At 36.1% G+C, this 21,604-nt stretch overlaps 1 protein-coding gene across 10 annotated transcripts in view; it reads left to right on the forward strand.

Annotated features, from left to right (window-relative positions):
• CEP170 (centrosomal protein 170) overlaps positions 1-21,604 on the forward strand; it is a 99,791-nt gene that overhangs the window by 37,526 nt on the left and 40,661 nt on the right. For 7 of the 10 annotated variants that reach the window (XM_031035267.2, XM_031035268.2, XM_031035269.2 and 4 more), the window contains exons 5-10: positions 1,681-1,739; positions 1,836-1,998; positions 2,856-2,990; positions 9,112-9,588; positions 13,897-14,060; positions 14,244-14,537. In XM_031035267.2, the coding sequence (XP_030891127.2) occupies positions 1,681-1,739; positions 1,836-1,998; positions 2,856-2,990; positions 9,112-9,588; positions 13,897-14,060; positions 14,244-14,537 (1,292 nt within the window). The remainder of the gene's footprint in view (positions 1-1,680; positions 1,740-1,835; positions 1,999-2,855; positions 2,991-9,111; positions 9,589-13,896; positions 14,061-14,243; positions 14,538-21,604) is intronic. The other 3 variants (XM_006740012.3, XM_031035270.2, XM_006740010.3) reach the window with 1 other exon arrangement.

The following is a 21,604-nucleotide window of genomic DNA, read 5'->3' on the forward strand; positions in this document are numbered from 1 at the left end:
TCTTTAAATAAATAAATAAATAAATAAATAAAATAAAATTAGCAACTTAAAAACAGTTAACCTGGGGTCTGTACCATTAGGAGGATGGTAACTTTGGAGGTAAATGCTAGGACTAGGGCATTCTCAAAATCTCAGAGTGATACCAAGGTTCTCAAGTAAATTCATGACCCAAACGAGAGGATCCTTGAGATCTTTGGTTCCACACACACAAACCATTTTGGAAGGTAATGTGTTCAACTCCAAGAAGTGGGGCCTCTCTGAAGTTTTCCCTGATCTTAAAGGAGTCTTAAGTCTAAAGACAGTACCCCAGACTAGCCTTAGGGAATAGCCTGGAACACTCTCAGGAATAAATTTGAAGCCCCAGGAAAACCCTCACAGCAGGCTACAGTCATTTGTGTTTCCCACTGGAAAAATGGAAATGGCTTTCAATTTTTTTGAGACACTGTTTTCCATTGGAAATGTAGGAATGCTATGAATCTTCTTCAACTATTAATGAGTTCCCTGGGGGTAAAACAAAGTTACTAGACTTATTTTTCATTAAGTAGGAAATTATTACAAAATATGTATTTTCACCTATATCAGGAAATACATATCAGCATGTGTACAAAACAAGAAAAGGAAAATTCTAATATTTCACAGCTACAGGAACCCTGGACTGGGATTTAGCTGACTAGATTGTTGTCTTAGGTTTTGCCTCTCCAGTCCTCAAGTTCCCTATATATAGAATAGGAGGACCAGTTCATGGAATTAAATAGGATATCCCCCAGAGCTCTTTAAAACTCCAAAAAATTCTTAGTTTTTATTGTTTTAATGAGTAGAAATGTAAGTTAAATACTCGTTTGCAAGTTTACTGCTCCTTAGGCATGGAAACTATTTTTACCCCAAGTGGTTGTAATAATTACAGCTTTCTACCCTTGAAGTCATAGGGTGCTATGAATTGATAAAGGATAATAGAACTTAGTACATGGTTATAAAAGTCCTTTCAGTACAGGGTTAAGTAATGGTGGGAAATGTGACCTCTGCTGTGTAGTGTAAGATGTTCTTTAATATACGGAGGCATTGTTCTTTCTGGTGTAATAATGAAAGCATTCATTATATCCAGCACTTGGTTCTAATCTGTATGGAAGCAGTTGTTTGATAATGTAATATGACCTTGATTGCAACGCCTGAGGAAAGGGGTGATTGTGGATGCTGTAAGGACCCTAATTATAGCATTTCTTCTGCACTTTCAAAATGAACTTCATTTTTATCAATGCTTATGAAGTCTGAGTAATCCAGTTTTTTCAGGCTTTACTGTTGGGTAATCAATGATGAGATACTTCCTTTCACATTGTTGTGATTAACTATCAATATAATTAATCCAGGTGCTTTTTCTTTGCAGTCATACTGTTTGTGAGAGCTGAAAATGTCTGTTAATGCTCTAATTACCCAGTTAATTGCTTCTTGAAGGCCATTATTGGTTAAGTTTAGAATTACTTGCTAGATTTTAGATTTTTCTCTAGTATTTAAAAATTAAAGTCTTCATAGTTGTGAGCATATTGTAACATAAATTCTTAAGGGGAATATAATGCTTCTGTTATAATTACCTGTTGAAAATAGGACAATTTTGAAATTATCTTTGATCATTTTAAGCTTGATTATCAGAATTTTGAAATTATATTCTTCCTTAGCTCTGTTTACATACAAATCTTTTCACTGTAGTACGAGGAGAAATGAGGGTCCCTGAAGAAGCACTAAAGGTAAAAATTTTTACTTATTTCTTTCGTAAACCTGTCATTTGCTAGGGTTGATTTTTACTCCTAGATGTTTTGTTTTCATTTTTAAATGTTTTATAGCACGAGAAGTTTACCATTCAGCTTCAGTTGTCCCAAAAATCTTCAGAATCAGAATTATCAAAATCTGCATGTGCCAAAAGCCTAGATTCAAAGGTGGCAGATACTTCGACAGAGGTGCAGCACAAAGCCACAGAAGCACTAAAATCTGAGGAAAAAGCCATGGGTAAGTTAATCTCTTTGAAGATACCATATTTATACTTGATTATGAAGAAAGTACAGGCTTTGTTCTACAAAACTTGGCCATGTCTGTATCAATTTATAATAATGACAGTTTTAGAGTGGGATTTAATGCAGCCAATCCTTTCATTAGAAAGCATTATATAACACATAATTATATATGGCAGTTACATGTAGGTGTGTTTAGATATTTGAGGGAAGTAAATATAGTTTATAATATTTTTGTTATTTCATGTTTGTGTCCTTTTTTTGAATTATAATAACTGAAATGAATTAAAAGGATATCCAGTGAGGTTACATCATCATCATCATTATTATATTTATCATGTTCCAGGAACTGCTCTACATAAATAATCCCATTCATGCAAAAAACAGTTTTTTAAATTAGTAGGCATTACCAAATTTGCTCAGATAAAAAATCTACTAGTCATGTTAACAGCTAGTTTAAATTTGGTTACTCTGCAGTGCCCTTAGGCTTTAAAAATATTTTTAATGGTCACTTATACCAAAATTTACTTTAGTTTTGTCTTTTTTATTTAGACTTACTTGAGCCATTTCTGTATACCAAAAAACTGATTACACCTTAACAAAAAGCTATTAGGCTAACGCAGTTTGCATTACTTAGATATTAGCCAGAGCAAAATTTCATTTATTTAGTCATGTCCAACATTAGTAAGGTCTTACACAAATAACAAGTTTTTCAACTTAGAGTACTTTTCAGCTACCTAGACTGTATTTTTTTTCATTTAATAATTTAACCAGGCAATTCTAGCATTCTGCAAAAGTATATATTTTTTCTGTTTCATCTGCTTTAGACATATTTTTTTTTTTGCCTCTTTCCAGATATTTCTGCCATGCCCCGTGGCACTCCCTTATATGGGCAGCCATCATGGTGGGGGGATGGTGAAGTGGAGGAGAAAAGGGCTTTCAAGTCAAATGGCAAACCTGAAGAAAAAAGTCATGAAACTGGGACAACAGGTAAGGAAAAGCTCAGACTATGACATTCAGTGGATATTTTGGGAAGAATATATAATCTAAGCAAAAATGTGGCAGCCCTGAAAAGAGATATATATCTATTACTTTTTAATAAAAAATGTTGTGAATGTCTTAATGATCTTGTCATTGTAAGTTTATTATGCATGATTCTCACATAAAGTATTCATTCCAAAATCATTTTTATTTAAAATATTGTTCCAACTAATGAGATTAAATCTTGAAAAATAGATTAATAATATAATCAGGCATTTAAAGTATTTTAAAATAATTATTAAAATGTTTCAGTCAGACCAAAATAGTAGGCACAAACTAATTTTGTGTATTTCATTAGATTCACAGGCATATAATCATGTTTTTAAATGAACAGTTTATGTTATGTTCAGAAATGTGATATATGAAATTAAAACTTCTTTAAAACCTCAGTGTGCTTTATTTGTTGGGATGTGGTAGCAATAAGATTAGCCAAGTTAAGAAGCCAGAATGAAAAAAGTAGTTCTGGGCCATATTCATAGTCAAGGAAACATACTCTTTTGTTGCTAGAGGGATTTCATAATGAGCTAAGTGTTCCATAAGCCAGAAAATCAAGATTTCCAGGAAACAGAGGTATCAGTTGTCACATAAGGACTTGGCAAAGACGACAACACCAGAGGGTCAAATGGCCAGTTTCCACGCTAATGGCAGATAAGGATCCAGAGCTGGAGGGATTAGATACAGGTACCAGGAAACCCAGCAGTATGGAAAACCAAGTCTGACTCTGAGTCAAAGATAGATTCCATCGGGGCACCTGGTTGGCTCAGTCGTTAAGCGTCTGCCTTCGGTTCAGGTCATGATCCCAGGGTCCTGGGATCAAGCCCCGCGTCGGACTCCCTGCTCAACGGGAAACCTGCTTCTCCTTCTCACACTCCCCTTGCTTGTGTTCCCTCTCTTGCTGTCTCTGTCAAATAAATAAATAAAAATCTTAAAAAGAAAAAAAAGATTCCATCAGCACCCTTCTCAGTTGCCTACCTTTGACCCTAGTTGTACAAGATAAATAAAACATTTTTCTTAGCTGGAGAATAAGAGCACTGTTCTTTAAATATGCTGATTTTGCAGGATACAAGTCTAATAAGAAGAAATCTGGCTGTATGGACTCGATTTTACAAGTGCCTCAAACTGAAGTTGTCAACTTTGCAAATAAATTCCCATCACTGCTTCCTTGTTTCTGTCCACCAGCATGGTTTTCTTCATGTCCAAGCTTAGAAATACCTGAGTATTGATACTTAGTATCATTTAGCATAAGGTCAGATGCAAATAACACAGATGGGACCTGAGATAAGCGGGAGGGGAATTTACTGGCTTAAATAAGTGTAGCTCTTCAGGGCTGGTCCCTGCCTCTCTGCAGTGTCATCGGGGAGCCTGTTTCTCCCCCTTTCTCAGCTCTCTGTCCACAGTGGCTGCATATGAGGGCATCTGTCCTCATCGTCATCTCTGTGATGAAACTGAATTCTTAAATGATTATCAGCTTGTGTGGCCTGTCTTATTCAGTGTCATTTTTGCCACATGTCAAAAGCTGTCTCATAATCTTGGGATTATTTTTGAGTAAGAAGGAATTAAGTGATTTATGTCTTGTGTTAAGTGGCTTAAATGAACCCAGCCAGATTCAGCCAATTAAGGGCCTTGTGAGGGTCTCATCGGCTTTCTATTATTAGTGTGAGGAGGTTCTTGTTTCACATTTATTATTTGTAGTTTCTTAAAATATGGGATGGAGGGAACAATTTACTGACCTGAAATAACTTAACGATACTAACAGAGATTATAGAATCAGTTTGAAGATGTATACTGAATCTTATTTAATTTGATCATTTCAAAATTGTTTTTATTAAATGTTTTAAATTATGACCTATAAGTAATCAATTTATGCTCTAAGCATGCTGCTTTGTAAACACAAAAAGTGATTTGCTTCTTGGTTACCAATTTTTAGAATGTAAAATCTTAATAATTATTGTGAGAGGTCAGCATTTCAGAAAGGGTAATAGAGTATGTGCTATCTACTGATTTATGTCCCTCTCAGTGGGTCCACAGGTATCCAGAATCCCCTACAGACTTAAGCACATAGCCTAAAAAACCGTAGAAGCAAATATGTATGCCAGAGCAACCAAATTCTCCTGAAATTGTATGAATATTTTTAGTCCTATTAAGAAGGAAAATTTGTCCTCATTTGAGCTATGGGTGTGCTCTTCGACCTGCTGACAGGGTGCGAACATTTACTTAGGTTATATTTAAAGGTCTTTTAAGTGTTGCAACTGTGAGGAATAGATTTCTAGCTCTTTTACATTGATTTCAATCTAATCACACTAAATTTGGAAACTTTCCAGTTGTGACTCCTTTTTAGCAAAAGATGTTTCCTAGTCTTTGTTATTTGAGATACTTGAATATGCAAGGTTGGATATATGTTCTAAGCTGAACAAATGTGTTTTCATCATTATAACCTTTGTCATCTTGATTTAATTGAATATTTCACTTACTTTAGTACAGAAGAATCAAGGGAACAGTTTTTTGGATTATGTGTATTACAAGTTTCCCAAAAGGTTACATAATCATAAAGTACCCTAAGAACTTGAGGATATTATCACCAGTTGCTGTTCTGATTTAGATAAACATAATCAATTCTAGCATAATCAGTTGTTAAATAGTTTTAAATAACTAGCAGTTGAGATTATAACAAAATATTATTATATACAAATTTTAGGATATTTAGTATATTAATTTAGTATAAACAGAGTTTGAAGATAAATGGATGTTAAATTCACAAATTTCCAGAATCTCTTCTGTCAGTGTTCTGAGAGCTATTTTATTTTTCTGTATTAATTTAGAAGACCCCCCCCCATGATTTTTCTAGTGGGCCTACACTTCCCAAGTAAAGTAGGCCCACACGTGATCTGTTTTTATCATCTCCAGAGAAATGAATTCCTTCAGATGACTGAATTTTACTTTTACAACTGACAATTTCTTTTAAAAGTTTAACCATTTCTAAATTTCTATTAAATGAATTACCCATATCACTGCCTTCTTAAGTGGAGAAGGCTGACTATAATTTAAGTTTTTGGTTGATGACTCTAAGTCGTCATGATGAATATCATTTACTGAACTGTGTGACACTACAGTGAGATCCTTGGGGGACATGGAAGGATGTAGGACTGCTGGCCCTACGTACCGAATGGTTCTGGACTGCTGTGGTTCTGAGCCACGTTCTGAGCTCTTGTGTTTTGTCTTACCTCTGCCATCTGTTTCTTACTTCTCAGTGCAGTGTGTCTTACCTTAATCCTCACTTCAGATTTGCTACATATATCTAAGCAAATCGTAAAAAGGTTCTCAATGAGTGACTTCCTGGTTAGTGAAGATCATGAATATGGGCATATAGGCACTGTTGAATCTGTCTTAGGTTTTTTAGAGTTAGATTTTTGGTTTAGTTTTCATTTCCCTGATTCTTAGCTATGCTAGAGAATTGGGAAAAAGAGAGATACATTTATTTGTGTGCCTTTTTTTGTCCTGGGCTTTCTTCTGGGTATCTCAGATTATCTCACTTAATACTTAACCTCACTGGATCATCACAGTGATCTCATGGATAGATACCATTATTTCTGATGAAGAAAATGAGAAAGATTGACGGAGACAGGATTTATCTGATAGCAGATCTCTTCGCTACTTTCCTGCCTAGTTAACAGTCATCAGGTCCTAATATGCTTCCTTTCCCCTCTATTGTGCTACCTGACATTGTTAGATAACTGATTTCTGGGAAAATTGTGTAAGTCTTGGGTTTCTAGTCCTTGGAGTAAAGGTGACTTTGAAGTAGGACTAATGGATGATAACCTTAAAAACAGTGATGTGCAGTTGTTGATCTGTTTTTATGTGTGATAATGTGAAAAAAATGTTGAAAGTATATCAGTATTAACTGTGAACTTTTCCTTCACAAGGAAGGAAAATTAGGAGAATATTCCTTTAAATTATGAATGACAAGTAGATGATAAATGCTATATCCTTGGAGCAGCTTTTTGTGGTTTTTGCTTTGTAGTTCAGCCACATCATTTTATTTGGGTATCCAAGTGGTGGTAAAAAGAACCTATACCACCCCTTGTCCCCAGCCAGCATTATCCTGTTACCAGAAGGATGAGCAAAGCCGAATAAATGACTCAGTGAATGTGTGTATGTATCTGATGGGTACGTACACAGATAGGCCAGGTTTATAAGCCAATTGTACTATAAGGAATTAATCAAGTACAGTACATTGTAATAGTAAACAAGTCAGCGTATGAAAAATAAAAATAACATTTATTAATGAGTTTACTAATACATGGGGAGTTACTAATGCAATTTACTCTCATGGAAATTTTAAATGACAGGCCTTCAGAGGAAACAGTGCAAGTGGACATTTTATTATTAAGATGAATTAACTCTTACATAAGGAAATTTTAAAACATGACTTTAGGTTCCTTAGTCTTATTGTATAATCTCTTCTTCCAAAAAGCATGTAAAATTTTTGCTTTAGTGATGTAGAGTGTTTACTGATACACATTTCACATTTTCATAAGAAAAATTGTATTTTGAAAAGAATAATTTTTACACTGAAAATTGTTTTTGTTACTCTGTTTACCTTCTGTGTAGTGGGATTTTGGGGTTTTTTTTTGTTTTTTTGGAACTGGAGCTTGATGTTTTCTATACCCTGTTCCATACATTTGATTACAGCAATGTTGTCCTATTCTTATAACCTAAAAGCAAACAGTTTTATGTTCAGAGATCACTGCCAAGAAATCAGTTATAGCACCTGAAGAATCCCATCAAGATGTAATATTTGAAAAGATAGCTCAAGAGACCAAATACTACTTCACTCAGTTAGGGAATGATTGGAAACAATGTAGTCTCCCTGTACTGCCTTTCCTCCTAATAAATGATCTGAGTATGGTTTTCCTGTCAATCTGTTTAAAAATGGAATGCTTCTATGAGCTTTAAGGAAATATTTTTCATTTCAACTCTTTACCATCTTAATAATGGACATGGTTCTTTTGCTTCCTGAAAAACAGGGCAGTTTAATCTTATTTATTTATCTAGTAATTTTTTGCGTTTGCACTGTCTAATAACACGTACTTACAAGAAGACATTTCAATAATCATTTTCATTTATATATTTTATTTGCCAATTTCACTTACATATACTGTGTACAAATGCATGTATTTTTATACCTTTATCTTCATTTCTGAGATAGCAGAACAATAGTGATAGTGTTCCAGAGTTGCTCACTTCTTCTGCCAACTCTGGTTGTTTTGATCTGAGATTTATAATTCAGCTTTCCTCCCAAGAATTTTTGACACTTGTACATATTCTGCTGTATAGACATACACATGAATTTTCTTCTGGAATTTTTGGCTGGCAACTGAAATTTCTATTTTTACCTTATTTCTTTCACACTGCTGCTCGGATTGCAATGCTCCAAGCAAACCATGTGTTTTATCTTTAGTCGTTCTTTTATTCTTTTTGTATCCATCTTCTTGCAGTGAGCGCACATCAGTAAATGTTATTTTTATAATTCTAAAAGTAATGTCTCTAAATGTCATGGTGAAGAATGGTAAGTGGAATCATTACTTCTAGAACATCACTTGCGTATTGACTTCATGTTTATTTCTTCATTTAAGCACCTGTTCTCCTTCAGAGCTCTACTTTGTGTTCATAGATATTTCATCCTCCTGACTTGATAAGGAAATTCACATTTTTTCTATGTCCCTAGATGTATATGTCTAATGTGCATCTCCATCTGCATTTGATTTCAGTTCTTTTACACCTTGATGATTTCTAGATCGAAGTTGGAAAAAACATGTATCTAACCATGCAGGGTCCATCTCTTAAAACTGCTTTGTTCTTTGTCGTTGCTGCTACTTATCCTGCATCTTCTGCTACTGAATGCTGTGCTTATAATCAGAATTATTTCTTCTCTGTGATATTTGCCAGGTTTTCATCCAGGCTGTGATCTGCCTTCTGATTCTCATGGCACAATACAAATGGCCATAATTATTCTCCTTTAAGTGCTAGAAGCTCCCAAATATTTTGAATTTTCTCTTATTTTTTTCATTAGGGTGCAGCATAGATGCCAAGCAAGTTGAGGAACAGTCTGCAGCTGCAAATGAAGAAGTACTTTTTCCTTTCTGTAGGGAACCAAGTTACTTTGAAATCCCTACAAAAGAATTTCAGCAGCCATCACAAATAACAGAGAGCACTATTCATGAAATCCCAACAAAAGACACACCAAGTTCCCATACAACAGGTGCAGGGCATGCTTCATTTACCATTGAATTTGATGACAGTACTCCAGGGAAGGTAACTATTAGAGACCATGTGACAAAATTTACTTCTGATCAGCGCCACAAGTCCAAGAAGTCTTCTCCTGGAACTCAAGACCTGCCGGGGATTCAGACAGGAATGATGGCACCAGAAAATAAAGTAGCTGACTGGCTAGCACAGAACAACCCTCCTCAAATGGTATGGGAAAGAACAGAAGAGGATTCCAAAAGTATTAAAAGTGATGTTCCAGTTTACTTGAAAAGGTTGAAAGGTAAAGTGAATTGATCATTTCAGAACTTCCTGTTTTGTGATAAAGAAAATTCAGTCTTCACAGTTAACCAAAGTACTCCTAGATAAGTAATTGTATGGTAGGAAACTTCAGCTTTTTCAAAGCTCTGTATTTGATTTTGAAGCTCAAAGGCAAGCCATACTACCCATGTCCACCTTACTCATTAAAAATAGTCTGCCTTCATTTTCCTGCCAAAACCAGATTGGTTTTGTGAATTTATATTTATGCCTTTAAAAATCTTTCTTTTTCCACCAGTGGAATTCCCTAGAAGACAATTCTCATCGTTTTCTTGACTTGAGGAAAACCTATATTCAATTCTGTTCTTCTCTACTGTGATGCTTCCAATAAAATGTCAGTGTCTAGATTTTGAAAGAAATTTTAAGCCATTTGATAATGGGCCAAAAGTTCTACATTAGTAATAAAATGACATTGTTGATAGTGTGCTTCCAGCTTTTCTCAGCAGTTACTCATGAAACAAAAACTTTTGGTCTAGAGATACTGAGGATCAATTAAATTTAAAATGTTTTTGATATTAAAATTTATGAAACTACAATTGAATGTTTGTGAAATAGTCAATATTTGCTCTATTAGTATAACACTTGGCCAAAATTAGTCAAATATCTATACCTATGTACCAAGGTATCAACTGAATAATTTTTTCCATTGTTTTGCTAATTAAATATATTTTAATTACCCTATCTTAATTTTATTTAATAAGCTATCTTTAAGAGAAATGATTACATGCTAATCTGGCCATTCTGTTTCTATACAAGGCATTAATGAGCTTTTTTAAAAAAAATGCTCATTGAGGTCATTGTATCCCTAACACTTCACCTGGGGACTTTATTATGTGGCAAGTACTCAGTAATTTGAATACATAATGAATGACTTCACTATCAATGATAAGACTAACCCTGGCCTAACCAGTACTTTATGCCCTGGGATTTTGTTTGGTCAAGTAATGAAGAAATACCTGTTCTGATTTGCTTCTAAGACATTTCAAGATAGTAAGGTCGTGTGATTACCTAATTCTTTGTTGGGACCTATTACTATATCTAATTATAATCTTAAGCGGTTACCTGGCATATATACTTTTCACATGTGATTGTTATCTTTTCTTCTACCAGATAATACTAAATACATAACTGAGAACTATGTATGTATGTATAGGTTAAAGCTCAGAAATAAAAGCTACCCATTTGGAAACTGACCATTTTTATGAATTTATAAATAGTACTGATATCTTAGTATAATAAAAAGGTAGCATAAACCTTGAAAATTTAGAAATGGCATGGTCTTTCTTAAACTACTCTTAATAAATGTCAAAAATGAGCTAAAAGATTCTTTAAAAAGCTACCATTTTAAAGCACCTTTACCCCTTTATTATAGCTGTTTTTTTAGTCATCCATAAATATTTTCTGTATTAGCTATTATTTTTAAGCCATCAGTTTCAGACATTCTCTTCTTGAAAAAGGCCCATTGTAAGCCTGACTCCAAACAGAGGCATTAATGCCCATATTCACACTGTATCTACGTATGCATTAATGATTAGATATTTTTAAGCTTTACCAGAAACTATACAATCAAATTACTATGGTCCCTCAACATTGATTTATAGGTAGATGTATATCCTAGGATATTGCTGTTGCTCAGAACCCTTCTTTTGGATTTGCCTTCAGACCATTCTACAAACCATCTAAGAAAATGTCTTTATGAATATAATTCATTTTTCGTTCAGGATCCATTTTCTTTCTCCAGACATATTTATAAATGACATTTGACTTTTCCCCAAAGTGAGATATGCCATCATTAGATAAAGATTTTCCACAATGTAGGATGTTGAAAGTGTATACAGAGATTTTAAATAAAGGTATTTATGGCAAATAGTAATAATTATACATTAATTAGACTTTCAGCAGTTATTTGAATCAGTCTCAAAAACTTGAACGTAAGTAAAACAAAAGCAAAAAACTTTGCTCCTACAAGAGTAAAGTGCACGCGCTTTGGGACAGTGAAGAAAATAATGTTCACAAAGCCCATACACTTTTACCCTTTAGGAGAGTTGCAGCTTCTTTGACCACAGCTTCTGACTTGGTACAGCTAACCTACACTAGAAAATACCTAACAGACTTGAGCATGTTTAGGCATGGTTAATGATAGACAAGACAGAAACTTAGTGAGGAGAGCTTCCTAGTGATTTGTTTGTTGTTGAGTGCAAAGAGAAATTGCAGTTCTGATCAGATATCTCACCTGGTGTAAGAGAAATACAAGCAGGAATAATAATTTTCCAGAAAAGAAAATAGCTAACCCATAAAGAGGAGTTTTTAAACTATAACTTAAAAGATACTGAAAGGATCTGACACCACTTTAGTGCCAAATTTTACATGTTGATAGAAGAATTGAATTCTGTAAAGATGGTGTTTTCATGTTGTATATATGTGCAATATGGGTTATTTGGTCTTACTATACAGGAAATATTAGAGTTTAGTTATTTCTGGCTCTTACAAAATGGATTCCTTTTCAGTTTATCCAGTGCAACAATGAAATAGGTTGTAAAATAGCCTGTTTTTAATGAGTTTTGTATTTGAATTAGTGGTTTAGTTTGATTTTGCTTTCCATCCGCTATCCCTGGTTCCTAGCTTAATTACCTGAGGGTAGGGATTCCATTAAATGAACACCTGTTTTGTTTTGTTTTGTTTTTTCTTTTCAGATTGCATTTTGAATAGTTGCTAATTTGAAGAAAGATTTTCAGATCTGTTGTCATATCTGATGTTTATAACATTCATCAGTTTTACTCTGCTGAGAGTGCTTCCCAAAACCCCTTCATGTTGGTTTCATTCTCTCCCTTTGTTTCCCTAGCCTATTATTTCTTCAGAACATTACCTTTTTCATGTGTGCTCTTTCTCCTTCTGAGTCTTCTCACATCTTTTATGTACTACATTTTGACAACCAGTCCTCCTGTGGTAAATCATTGACCCCAATTGGTAAACTTGAAATTCATTAGAAACAAGCCCATGAGTATTAAAACTCAAGTTTTTCCTTTGGACATACGCCCTTTGCCCCTCCTAGCCAACAGGTCTTCAGCTCTGATTATTGTCTTGTTTGTTACTATGTTATTCAGCAGGTATTCAGACTCAGATCTGTAGCCCAGGAAAAGCTTAATCTCAGTCCTGGGAGCCAGGGACTGACTGCACGTAGTTGACTAGACTCATTTACACTTCTGCAGAAGCCAGCATTGAAGCCCTCATTTGTGATTCAGTCTAAAACATGCGTAGAGTAATTCTTCACTTTTCAGTAAATGTATGCTGTAATAATATAATTATCATTTGATTATTTCTTCTAATGTATTTAAATACTGAGAATTCTAAATCATTGAAAAATAATTTCCATAAAGTTTCGCATCGAATCCCTAGTAGAACTAAGGGTAACAGAAAACCTCTGTTAGGAATCTGATATTTCAAAATTCAGATGTATTCCAACTTGACTCTACATGCTTTATAGAGAAGACAGATTTTTAGCTGGTTATATTTAGCACTCTGCCATTTGCCCAGAAGGTGGTTACATTTATATAGGATTTCATAGACTATGCTTTTTTGTGATAGGCCTTTAGCATGCTTTATTTAACTTTTGAAGCCACCAGAGTTTAGAGCACAATTGTTAAGTTTGCAAAAATTCCCACAGCTAGAAAGACACTTGTAAAAAAGTGTATAGTTAATTGGTGGAACCTACAGATTTGTATCTTCCTATTAACATTTTGCATACTTTTTATTGAAAGTATGCTATACTTTTAGAAGTATTGAGCATTGTTGAAAGTTAAAATTCATCACATTTTTTTGGCATTTGTATTCTCCTTTACTGTGTTGTGATAAGTGTCTCTGGGATCACCCTTTTTTCTCTTTCCTTCACGCTGAAGCAAATTTTTGATTGCTTAAAGTATAAGGTTTGGAGGCAGGATTAATGTTTATTACTGTTATAAGTACACACTATCACAGATGATACAACATTGCTTATCTGTTAAGGCATTGAGGAATCATTATAAAGTTAAAATTTGGAGAAAGAAAAGCAATCCCATTCAATTGTTTATAAAGGCCCTCATTGTTGGTTGATAAAATTTGAATGTGAGCATTGCAATTGAGGGAAGTTTGCAGAGCCTGTTACTGAAAAGAACATATGACTTAGCTTGAAAAGGGGGAGGGGGACAAAAAACAAATAGCACTTTTGTATATGCGTCTAATTTTCTACATGGGATTTTTTTCCTTCTCTATTATGTGGTTTCTTTTTTGTGTCCAGGAAATAAACATGACGATGGTACACAAAGCGACTCAGAAAATGCTGGGGCTCACAGACGCTGCAGCAAACGTGCGGCTCTTGAGGAACACTTAAGGCGCCACCATTCCGAACAGAAAAAGCTCCAGAAGGCCCAGGCTACTGAAAAGCTTCAAGACCAAGCCGTTGTAAGTCAAACTGCTTTTATGATTGCATTCTTTGATGAAGACAATCCCAGAAAAAGGTCAGATTCTTTTACTCAGAGTGCGGGAATCTTGTGTCAGGAAACTACTTATTCAACACCACATACAAAACTTGAAAAAACAAAATCTACAACAGCAGATGCCAAAGTGGTTTCTTTGTCTTTACAGACTAGCTCTGCGCATCACAGAGGGGGGCATGGTGTTCCACGTGGGAAATTGTTAAAACAGAAATCCGAGGAGCCATCAGTGTCCATTCCCTTCCTACAGACTGCATTGTTAAGAAGTTCAGGGAGTCTTGGGCACAGACCAAGCCAGGAGATGGATAAAATGTTAAAAAATCAACCTACTTCTGCCACTTCTGAAAAGGATAATGATGATGACCAAAGTGACAAGGGTACTTATACCATTGAGTTAGAGAATCCCAACAGTGAGGAAGTGGAAGCAAGAAAAATGATTGATAAGGTAAATAACTGAAATTTGGGGATGGTGGAAGTTTTCTTTTGGTGTATTTGACTGTTGGAAATTATTGGAGAGTCAGCATGAAGTGTTCTCATGCAGTTAGTGGTACTGGAACATTAGGATTTTGTGAGGGGACTGCAAGATAAACAACACCAAAGTGCCTTCCGATTTTATTCTGCTTATATTCTGAACTTTTGCCTGAGTTTCTTATGTATGTAAAGTCCGATAACATTTAAGCTCTTTGGACCTTTTAAAGTTGTATAAGTTTAAGATAGGATTTTAAAACCATGTACTTTTGTGACTGTCCTCACTCTGCATTTATAAAAAACTATAAAACAAAGCCAGGCTGCCATGCCTCTAACATAAACATAAATGTCAGCTGATAGTAGTTAACCACGGGTTTCCTGCTTACTAATTTCATGTCACAAACAGATGAAAGTGTATATGTTTTAGTCAATTTTGTTCTTTGTCCTTATGTTCTTTTCTTTCTGTTCACTGCTGCCTTTGGAGATAGAAAAGAAGTATATGAAAACAGAATCAGTTTCATTATGATACTCGAATTCAGCCACTTTAAGTGTATGCCCAGCCATGATGATTTTAGATTTGTTCTCTGATGTTATTGGTTAATGTCTATAATGATTGTTGTATGGTTTTAAAAGCAGTTTTTATCAATTTTGCCCATAGTAATGGAAAATTGACTTTAGAATCAGCTGTTTATTTTACCTCCTGGAAAACAGCAGCTTAAGTTTGGCTAAATAATAACCTCTTGTTTAAGTTCTTGTTACTCAGAGTGTGAACAGCATTAGCATCAACTTAGGAGCTTATTAGAAATACCAAAAAATCTCAGCCCTGATCTAAATACACTGAATCAGAATCTGCTTTAAAAGCAAGATCTCCAGGTGATTCGTATGCATCTTAACATTTGAGGTGCCCTAGTTTAGATGATAAGCTTACAGGCAGGGCTTTCAGGAGGTAAACAAAATAAACCTTTGGGATCTGGGAAAATTATTAGGATTTATGTTTACTTTTAATTTTTTAACTTTTATTTCCATTTTGGGGTATGTTCTACAGTGTATGCAGTCTATTATTATATTGGTATATGTATACAATTTCAAAACATGCATTTATTTGAGGAGCACATGCTCAAAATTCTTTACTGTTGGAGCATACAACTTCAAACTTCCGGAGACCCGTTACCCTACGAAATAGATGCTGTGTGAGCAATGTTATGACAGTTGTTAATAAGAAAAATAAAGCAAGTGAGAAACAGATGAATAAAGTGAGTTTCCTGATTATATTAAAAGAAGTCTAAGGATACAGTATTAGCACAGAAAATGACTCTTGGTGATTTTGAATTATTTTCATCATTGGGAATTGATAATATTTCCTTCAGGTTATTTTAAAGTTCCAAATTTTCCCTCTGGTTACTGAGAACAAGAATATTGCTATCGAAAATACTGTAAAATACAAAATAAAAGAATAGGTTTTGAAAAGGAGAATAGTAAGAAGTTTTAAAATTCAGATTAATATTAATTTTATTCTATTATGCCTTTGCTTGATTTATGGATATTGTATTCATAGTGATTGGTGTTTTGTCCATGAGGTTATTTTACACTGAGGGATTCTGTTATGGGATTGAAGAACATCAACACTTGCAGGCAGACAGATCTGGGATTAAGTATAAACTTTGCATGCGCTAGATGGGTGCCCTTGCCCTTGAGTAAACTAACATCTTTAAACCTCTCTTTCTTTTTTCTCTAAAATGGAAGAAAGTTCACAAGGTCTTATAAAAAATAAAATGCATTTCACAATGCCTGTTTTATAATAAGACTTCTAAAAATGTTAGTGGTGTTATGACCCTTACTAGGAGTCTCCACATGTGGATCTCTGCACAAGGTACTGATAAATCCTGGAAAGTTCTTTCAGCCTGAGTCAGATCTGAAGCCCAAGGGGAAGTGACAGTGCAAGGGAGAGACCCATCCAGAACAGCAGAAAGCCAAGAAAGAAGTCACTGGTACACACGAGACTCTTAGGAAACTGCTGGATAGAGAGGGGGACCACAAAACCTGGGGCCTGCCTGCTGTCTATAATTATCATAAGCAGCTTTTTTTCAATGGTAAATTATACAGTACCACCCTGGATAGAGAAAACTAAGATCTTAAAGCAGGATTCGCTTAGGGGAGTAATGGCAGTGTGTGAATGGATAATTCAGAGTTATTCCTACTTTGTATAAACCAGAAAACAAAGCTGCCCATAACTATAGGGAAGAGTCACTGCATTATCTTGTGAATACAGAGAAAAAGAGCTGAGACTCTACTAGTTGTGGTTAAAGCCAGAAGCCAAATTCAGGCTAAAATCAGGCTCTGGGAAAAAAAAAGCAGGGAAGCAGGAGTCCAATGTCTGAAGGAGATGAGGTAACTGTGGGCACAGAGAAAACAAAGACTAAGACTAGCCAGAATCAAGGCATAAGAAGCACTCTGGGAGGGTAGGAGCAATACTAGTGTCCTTTCAAATTGCTTGGATGAGTTAGGTGTGTGGACAGAAGTTGGAACCTTTGGCTCCTTTCCATCTAAATTTAATTGTTGTTTGGCCCTGAAAACTTGTGTGTGGTCTCATTCCTTTTTTACACCATCATTTGAGAGCTGGCTTATTTGATTTATTCACTTAGCAACCTTTATTCAACATCAACTGTATGCCACCCTTTGTGATAGAAGAGAGAGATTCAAATTGAAAAGACAGTTCTTCCCTTCAGGCCATGAGTCTGTAGAGGAATGGAAATACACAAATAAAAACATATGTATTACAAATAGTATGATGAGAGTGCTTTGATAGACATAAGCTATCGGAGAAAGGGTCAGTAGTTCTCAAGAGAAGATAGTTTCCTATTTGTTTATTCACTGCCCTACTCCCCCAAAACATGTGCACGTGTGCACACACACGAATGTAAATTCCATAACTGTGGGAACCTAGGGCCTGGTATTTTATATGTCCTCAATAAATACTGAATTTAATTGTCAGCTGAGCTCATTCTTAAGCAGGTGGAATCAATCCTGTAACAGGGGTGGTAAAGTAGGGTTTTCCAGAAATATGGAGCAACCTGTCCCAGATATGGAGCATGGGAGTATGGAGGGCTTGTTCAGAGGACCACAGTTATTTTAGAGAGATGAGATCTGACTAGATATTGAAGGCCCTTGTGTATCATAGGAAGGACTCTAGAGTTTTTAATGCTGGTGGGAATCCCTGACAACTTTTAAATAGGGCAGTGACATCTAATCACTGTCAGAAGTGTGAAGAATGGATTGAAAATTGGAAAGGCCAGAAGCAGAGAAGGCAATTAAGGAGCTGCTGATGTGTCCAGTAGTCAGCTGGATAGAAAGGTATAGAAATAACCTGCGTTTTGGGTAAGAGATCTGGGCTAACATCCTCATTTGGGAAATATTAGAGAGTAGCTCAATGCAAAATAATAGATGTGATTACTTAGAATGTGTAGAGGGAGAGGAGACAAAGAGTGAAGTTCTTAGCAACATGAACAATGGTGGACAAAGGGTGGGCAAAGGAGGCTAAAAAGAATCACACAGAGGAGACAGAGAAAACCAAGAGAAAATAGCATGTTGGAATCAAAACAGAATCAAAAGGAAGTGAGTAAGCCACAGTATCACATGATATAGCACTGGATGCCTTTTCAGTTTTTCCCCAAAATAACATTGTACTCCTGGGCCTAAAGACGATAATTAGAACAGGTATTTGCTTCTTAACGTGGGAAAAGTTGTATGCACTTAAAACAGGATCTCTCTAAAAAAATCGTCAAGCTGAAATACCGTATCTTTGTTTTTCTGTGCTGGTTGTAGATAAAGGGTACTGAAATGTCCCCTCCGCAGACCCCAAGTTATGGGATCACAGCATTTTGGCTCATGTTTTTATGCTGTGTGTTTGTCAGTAGGTAGCCTTATTTTATGCATTGTCCCCAAATTCACTTCTTATATGATATTAACACAAATGCTTGTTATTTATAAAGACCTCTTGAGTTTTATGTCTAAGCTTACATGGAGATGTGCTATAATAAGAAAGTGCTGTTGACTGCTTGGATTGAAGGTAACTGTCTTCCATAGTAGTAATAGCCTCCCCAACCCTCCCTCCTTTGGCCTCCCTGTGGTATCTAGAGAACCCATCATAGTGCCGGCTTATTCTTCCCACTCCTCCACCAAAACAGATACCGCTGAGGGAAGAGGAGGACATGAATCAGGGCTATTTCCTAGCCTTCCAAGCTAAGGGAGAAAAACTTGTAGTGAGAACAGAAAGCTAAATATTAACGTAACAAAAAAAAAAAAATTTGGTCATTGTAGAGGGCTTGAGGCTCTATCTTGAAAAAAGTATTTTCCATAAATGTCATTCCATAGCCCAGTTCTGCCAGATACTTTTCCTGCCCTGAGTTTCGATTCCTGTCCACATGTCCATGGCAACATATGTACCCCCCCAAATGCCTCTTGTGAGCATATTCTCTTCTCTCACGGGCCTTGTATCTACCCGGGCTGTTCTACAGGCAACAGGTGGTAGGGGAGGAATCCAGAACCAGGAAAGCTCTAATGAGACTGGAAACACAGAAGAGAGTCAGTGCTGAGAATTGGACCCAGCTGTAAGCAGTTTGGAAGTTCACAGCAGGAGTTTAGATTAGATCCAAGTTGGAGCCAGGGGAACCCTGATAAACCAGAGTCAAAATCTAGGTGGTAGTGCCAGACAGAACACAGAACGGCAGCATGTTCCGGGTCCACTCGGCCACAGAATCAGATTTGTGTGGGAACTACAGAGTAGGAGATCAACGGAGAGCCTCGAGCAGTGAGAGGGGACTTTGATAACGGGCAGCATTTTCATTTGGACTTTACATTTTCTTCAACTTCTTGCCAGTCCAGAAACAATCGGAGTTAATGGGCCAAAGCAAATAGCAGTTCTTAGCCGGCGAATTCTGAGGGCTTCATTTTTCTTCCTCTTCTACTAATCTTTCTTGTGCTCTCTTCAGTAGGCAATTTTTTAGACAAAAGTCTTTATCAGGAGGATTGACTTTTGGTCACTCTGATTCCTGCTCCTCTCCCCTTCTCAGCTCCTCTTCTTAGCACGTCTCAGGTACAGGAAACCTCTCCTGCTGTGCTGGTCCCCAAAGCTTCACATCCAAACCCTCACCTTTCTTCAGTCAGAAGCTTAATAACATTTACTAGACTCCCCCCCTTTCTTTTCTGTGTTATTATATGAAATCTTATTTATTTTCCTGCTTATAGGACTTGCCAACTGCCGTGCCCTCAGCGCATAAGCTCTTCCTTGTGTTTTCGCATGCCTTGCTCCTTCCTTCTCCTAGTTCACGATCAGAGGCTTTCTCTCCCCGCTTCCTGTCTCAAGTAGCCCTGCTCTTCACCTCTTCTTTCTCCCTGTCACATTACCATGTCTTATTTTCCTTATAGAACTTGCCTCTAGCTAGTTTACATTCTGCCGGTTCTTTCTAGAATGACCTTGTCTTGATCACTTCTGAATTTCTTGTGCTTAGAACAGTGCCTGGCATGTAGTAGACAGTCTCTTTTTAATGAATAATGAGAAAGAAGACTTTGTGACATGCTCTTTCATTTTTGTCAGTATCTGTGTGTGGTTAGCTATAGATTAGCTAATTTAATGAATTTATAGATTGGTCAGATTCAGCCAGGCCTCCACAAACAAGTTTTCCTATATTTTTTATTTGCTGAAACTAGTTTGTATCTTACCTAACATAACTTGATAAAATGCATAGTTTAAAACCTTGTACGTGTTACAAGCTTCACTTTGTCAGTATGAAGGCTGCAAAAGAGTAGAGATTGTATCAGAAGAAATACATGTATAAGTTTCAGGGGAATTGCCTCAACTAGTAGAAGACTGGATGTGCCTTTGAGTTTCTAGCAATACTTAGCTAACAGCTTAGCGCTTAAAAATCTGCTTATCAAGGAAAAGGTAAGATGGTCATTGATGAGCAGCCAGATTTTAGGCATGAAAGGAAGGAATGCATGTCAAGGAAATGAGCCATAAAGAGGCGAGAAATTGGACATTTTAACTGTAGATGCATGAGATTAGACCTGAGCATAATTCAAAGATAGGAAAGGAGGAGCTAATAGAAAAAGAATGCTAAGCAGTGCTGGAAAGAGAAGAGGCATGGGTATAATACTCCTAAGGAGTGGGAAGAATCAAGGACCACAGGGTAGGTTCAGGGAGAGGGCAGAGATCTGAGCATGTTTTTACACAGGCAGAAGTAAAAAGGGAGAAGATCAAACTAGATGGTGCCTTTTTTAAAAAAATTGGGGTAATGTCATTCACAGGACATTCACCATTTTAGCCATTTAAAGTGTATTGGCTTTTAGTACATTCACATTGTGCGACCATCAGCGCTGTCTAATTCCACGGCATTTTCTTCACCCCGAAAAGAGATACCCTACCTGCTCCATTTCTTCCAGCCCCTGGCAACCACTAATCTACTTTCCGTGCCTGTGGATTTGCTGCTTCTGGGCTTTTCACATAAATGGAATCATATACTGTGTGGCTTCTTGTGACCAGCTGCTTTCACGTAGCCTGTTTTCAGGGTTCATCCATGATGTAGAATGTGTCAGTACTTCATTCCGTTTTATGACTAGTACACCATTGTGTGGATAAACCACATTTTATTTATCCATTCATCTGTTGGTGGACATTTGGGCTCTTTCCACCTTTTGGCTCTTGTGACTAATGTTGCTGTGAACATGCATGTACATATATACCTACCATGATAAATTATAAAATGTCTCTCTTAACCCCATTCTTTTTTCTAATAGTTTTATCTGAATTTTAAATTTTAAAAGTTGATTACAAATGTTATAAAAATCACAGTGTTAAATTCTTAGAACCACTTATTCCACTGACTTTTAAGGGATTTTTCTTCTAAAAAATTAGATTTTTATGGAAAATTATATGTTTAAAGAAATTCTCCTCTATTAAGTCTTCCTGATTTTGTTCCCTGATGTTAGAAGCTAGGACTCTGCATAGTTCTTAAAGTATGCGTCGAGTGATTTTCACAGGCCATGGGA

This window comes from Leptonychotes weddellii, chromosome 6 (assembly GCF_054177405.1).
Source record: "Leptonychotes weddellii isolate Sample4059 chromosome 6, ASM5417740v2, whole genome shotgun sequence".
Lineage (NCBI taxonomy): Eukaryota > Metazoa > Chordata > Mammalia > Carnivora > Phocidae > Leptonychotes > Leptonychotes weddellii.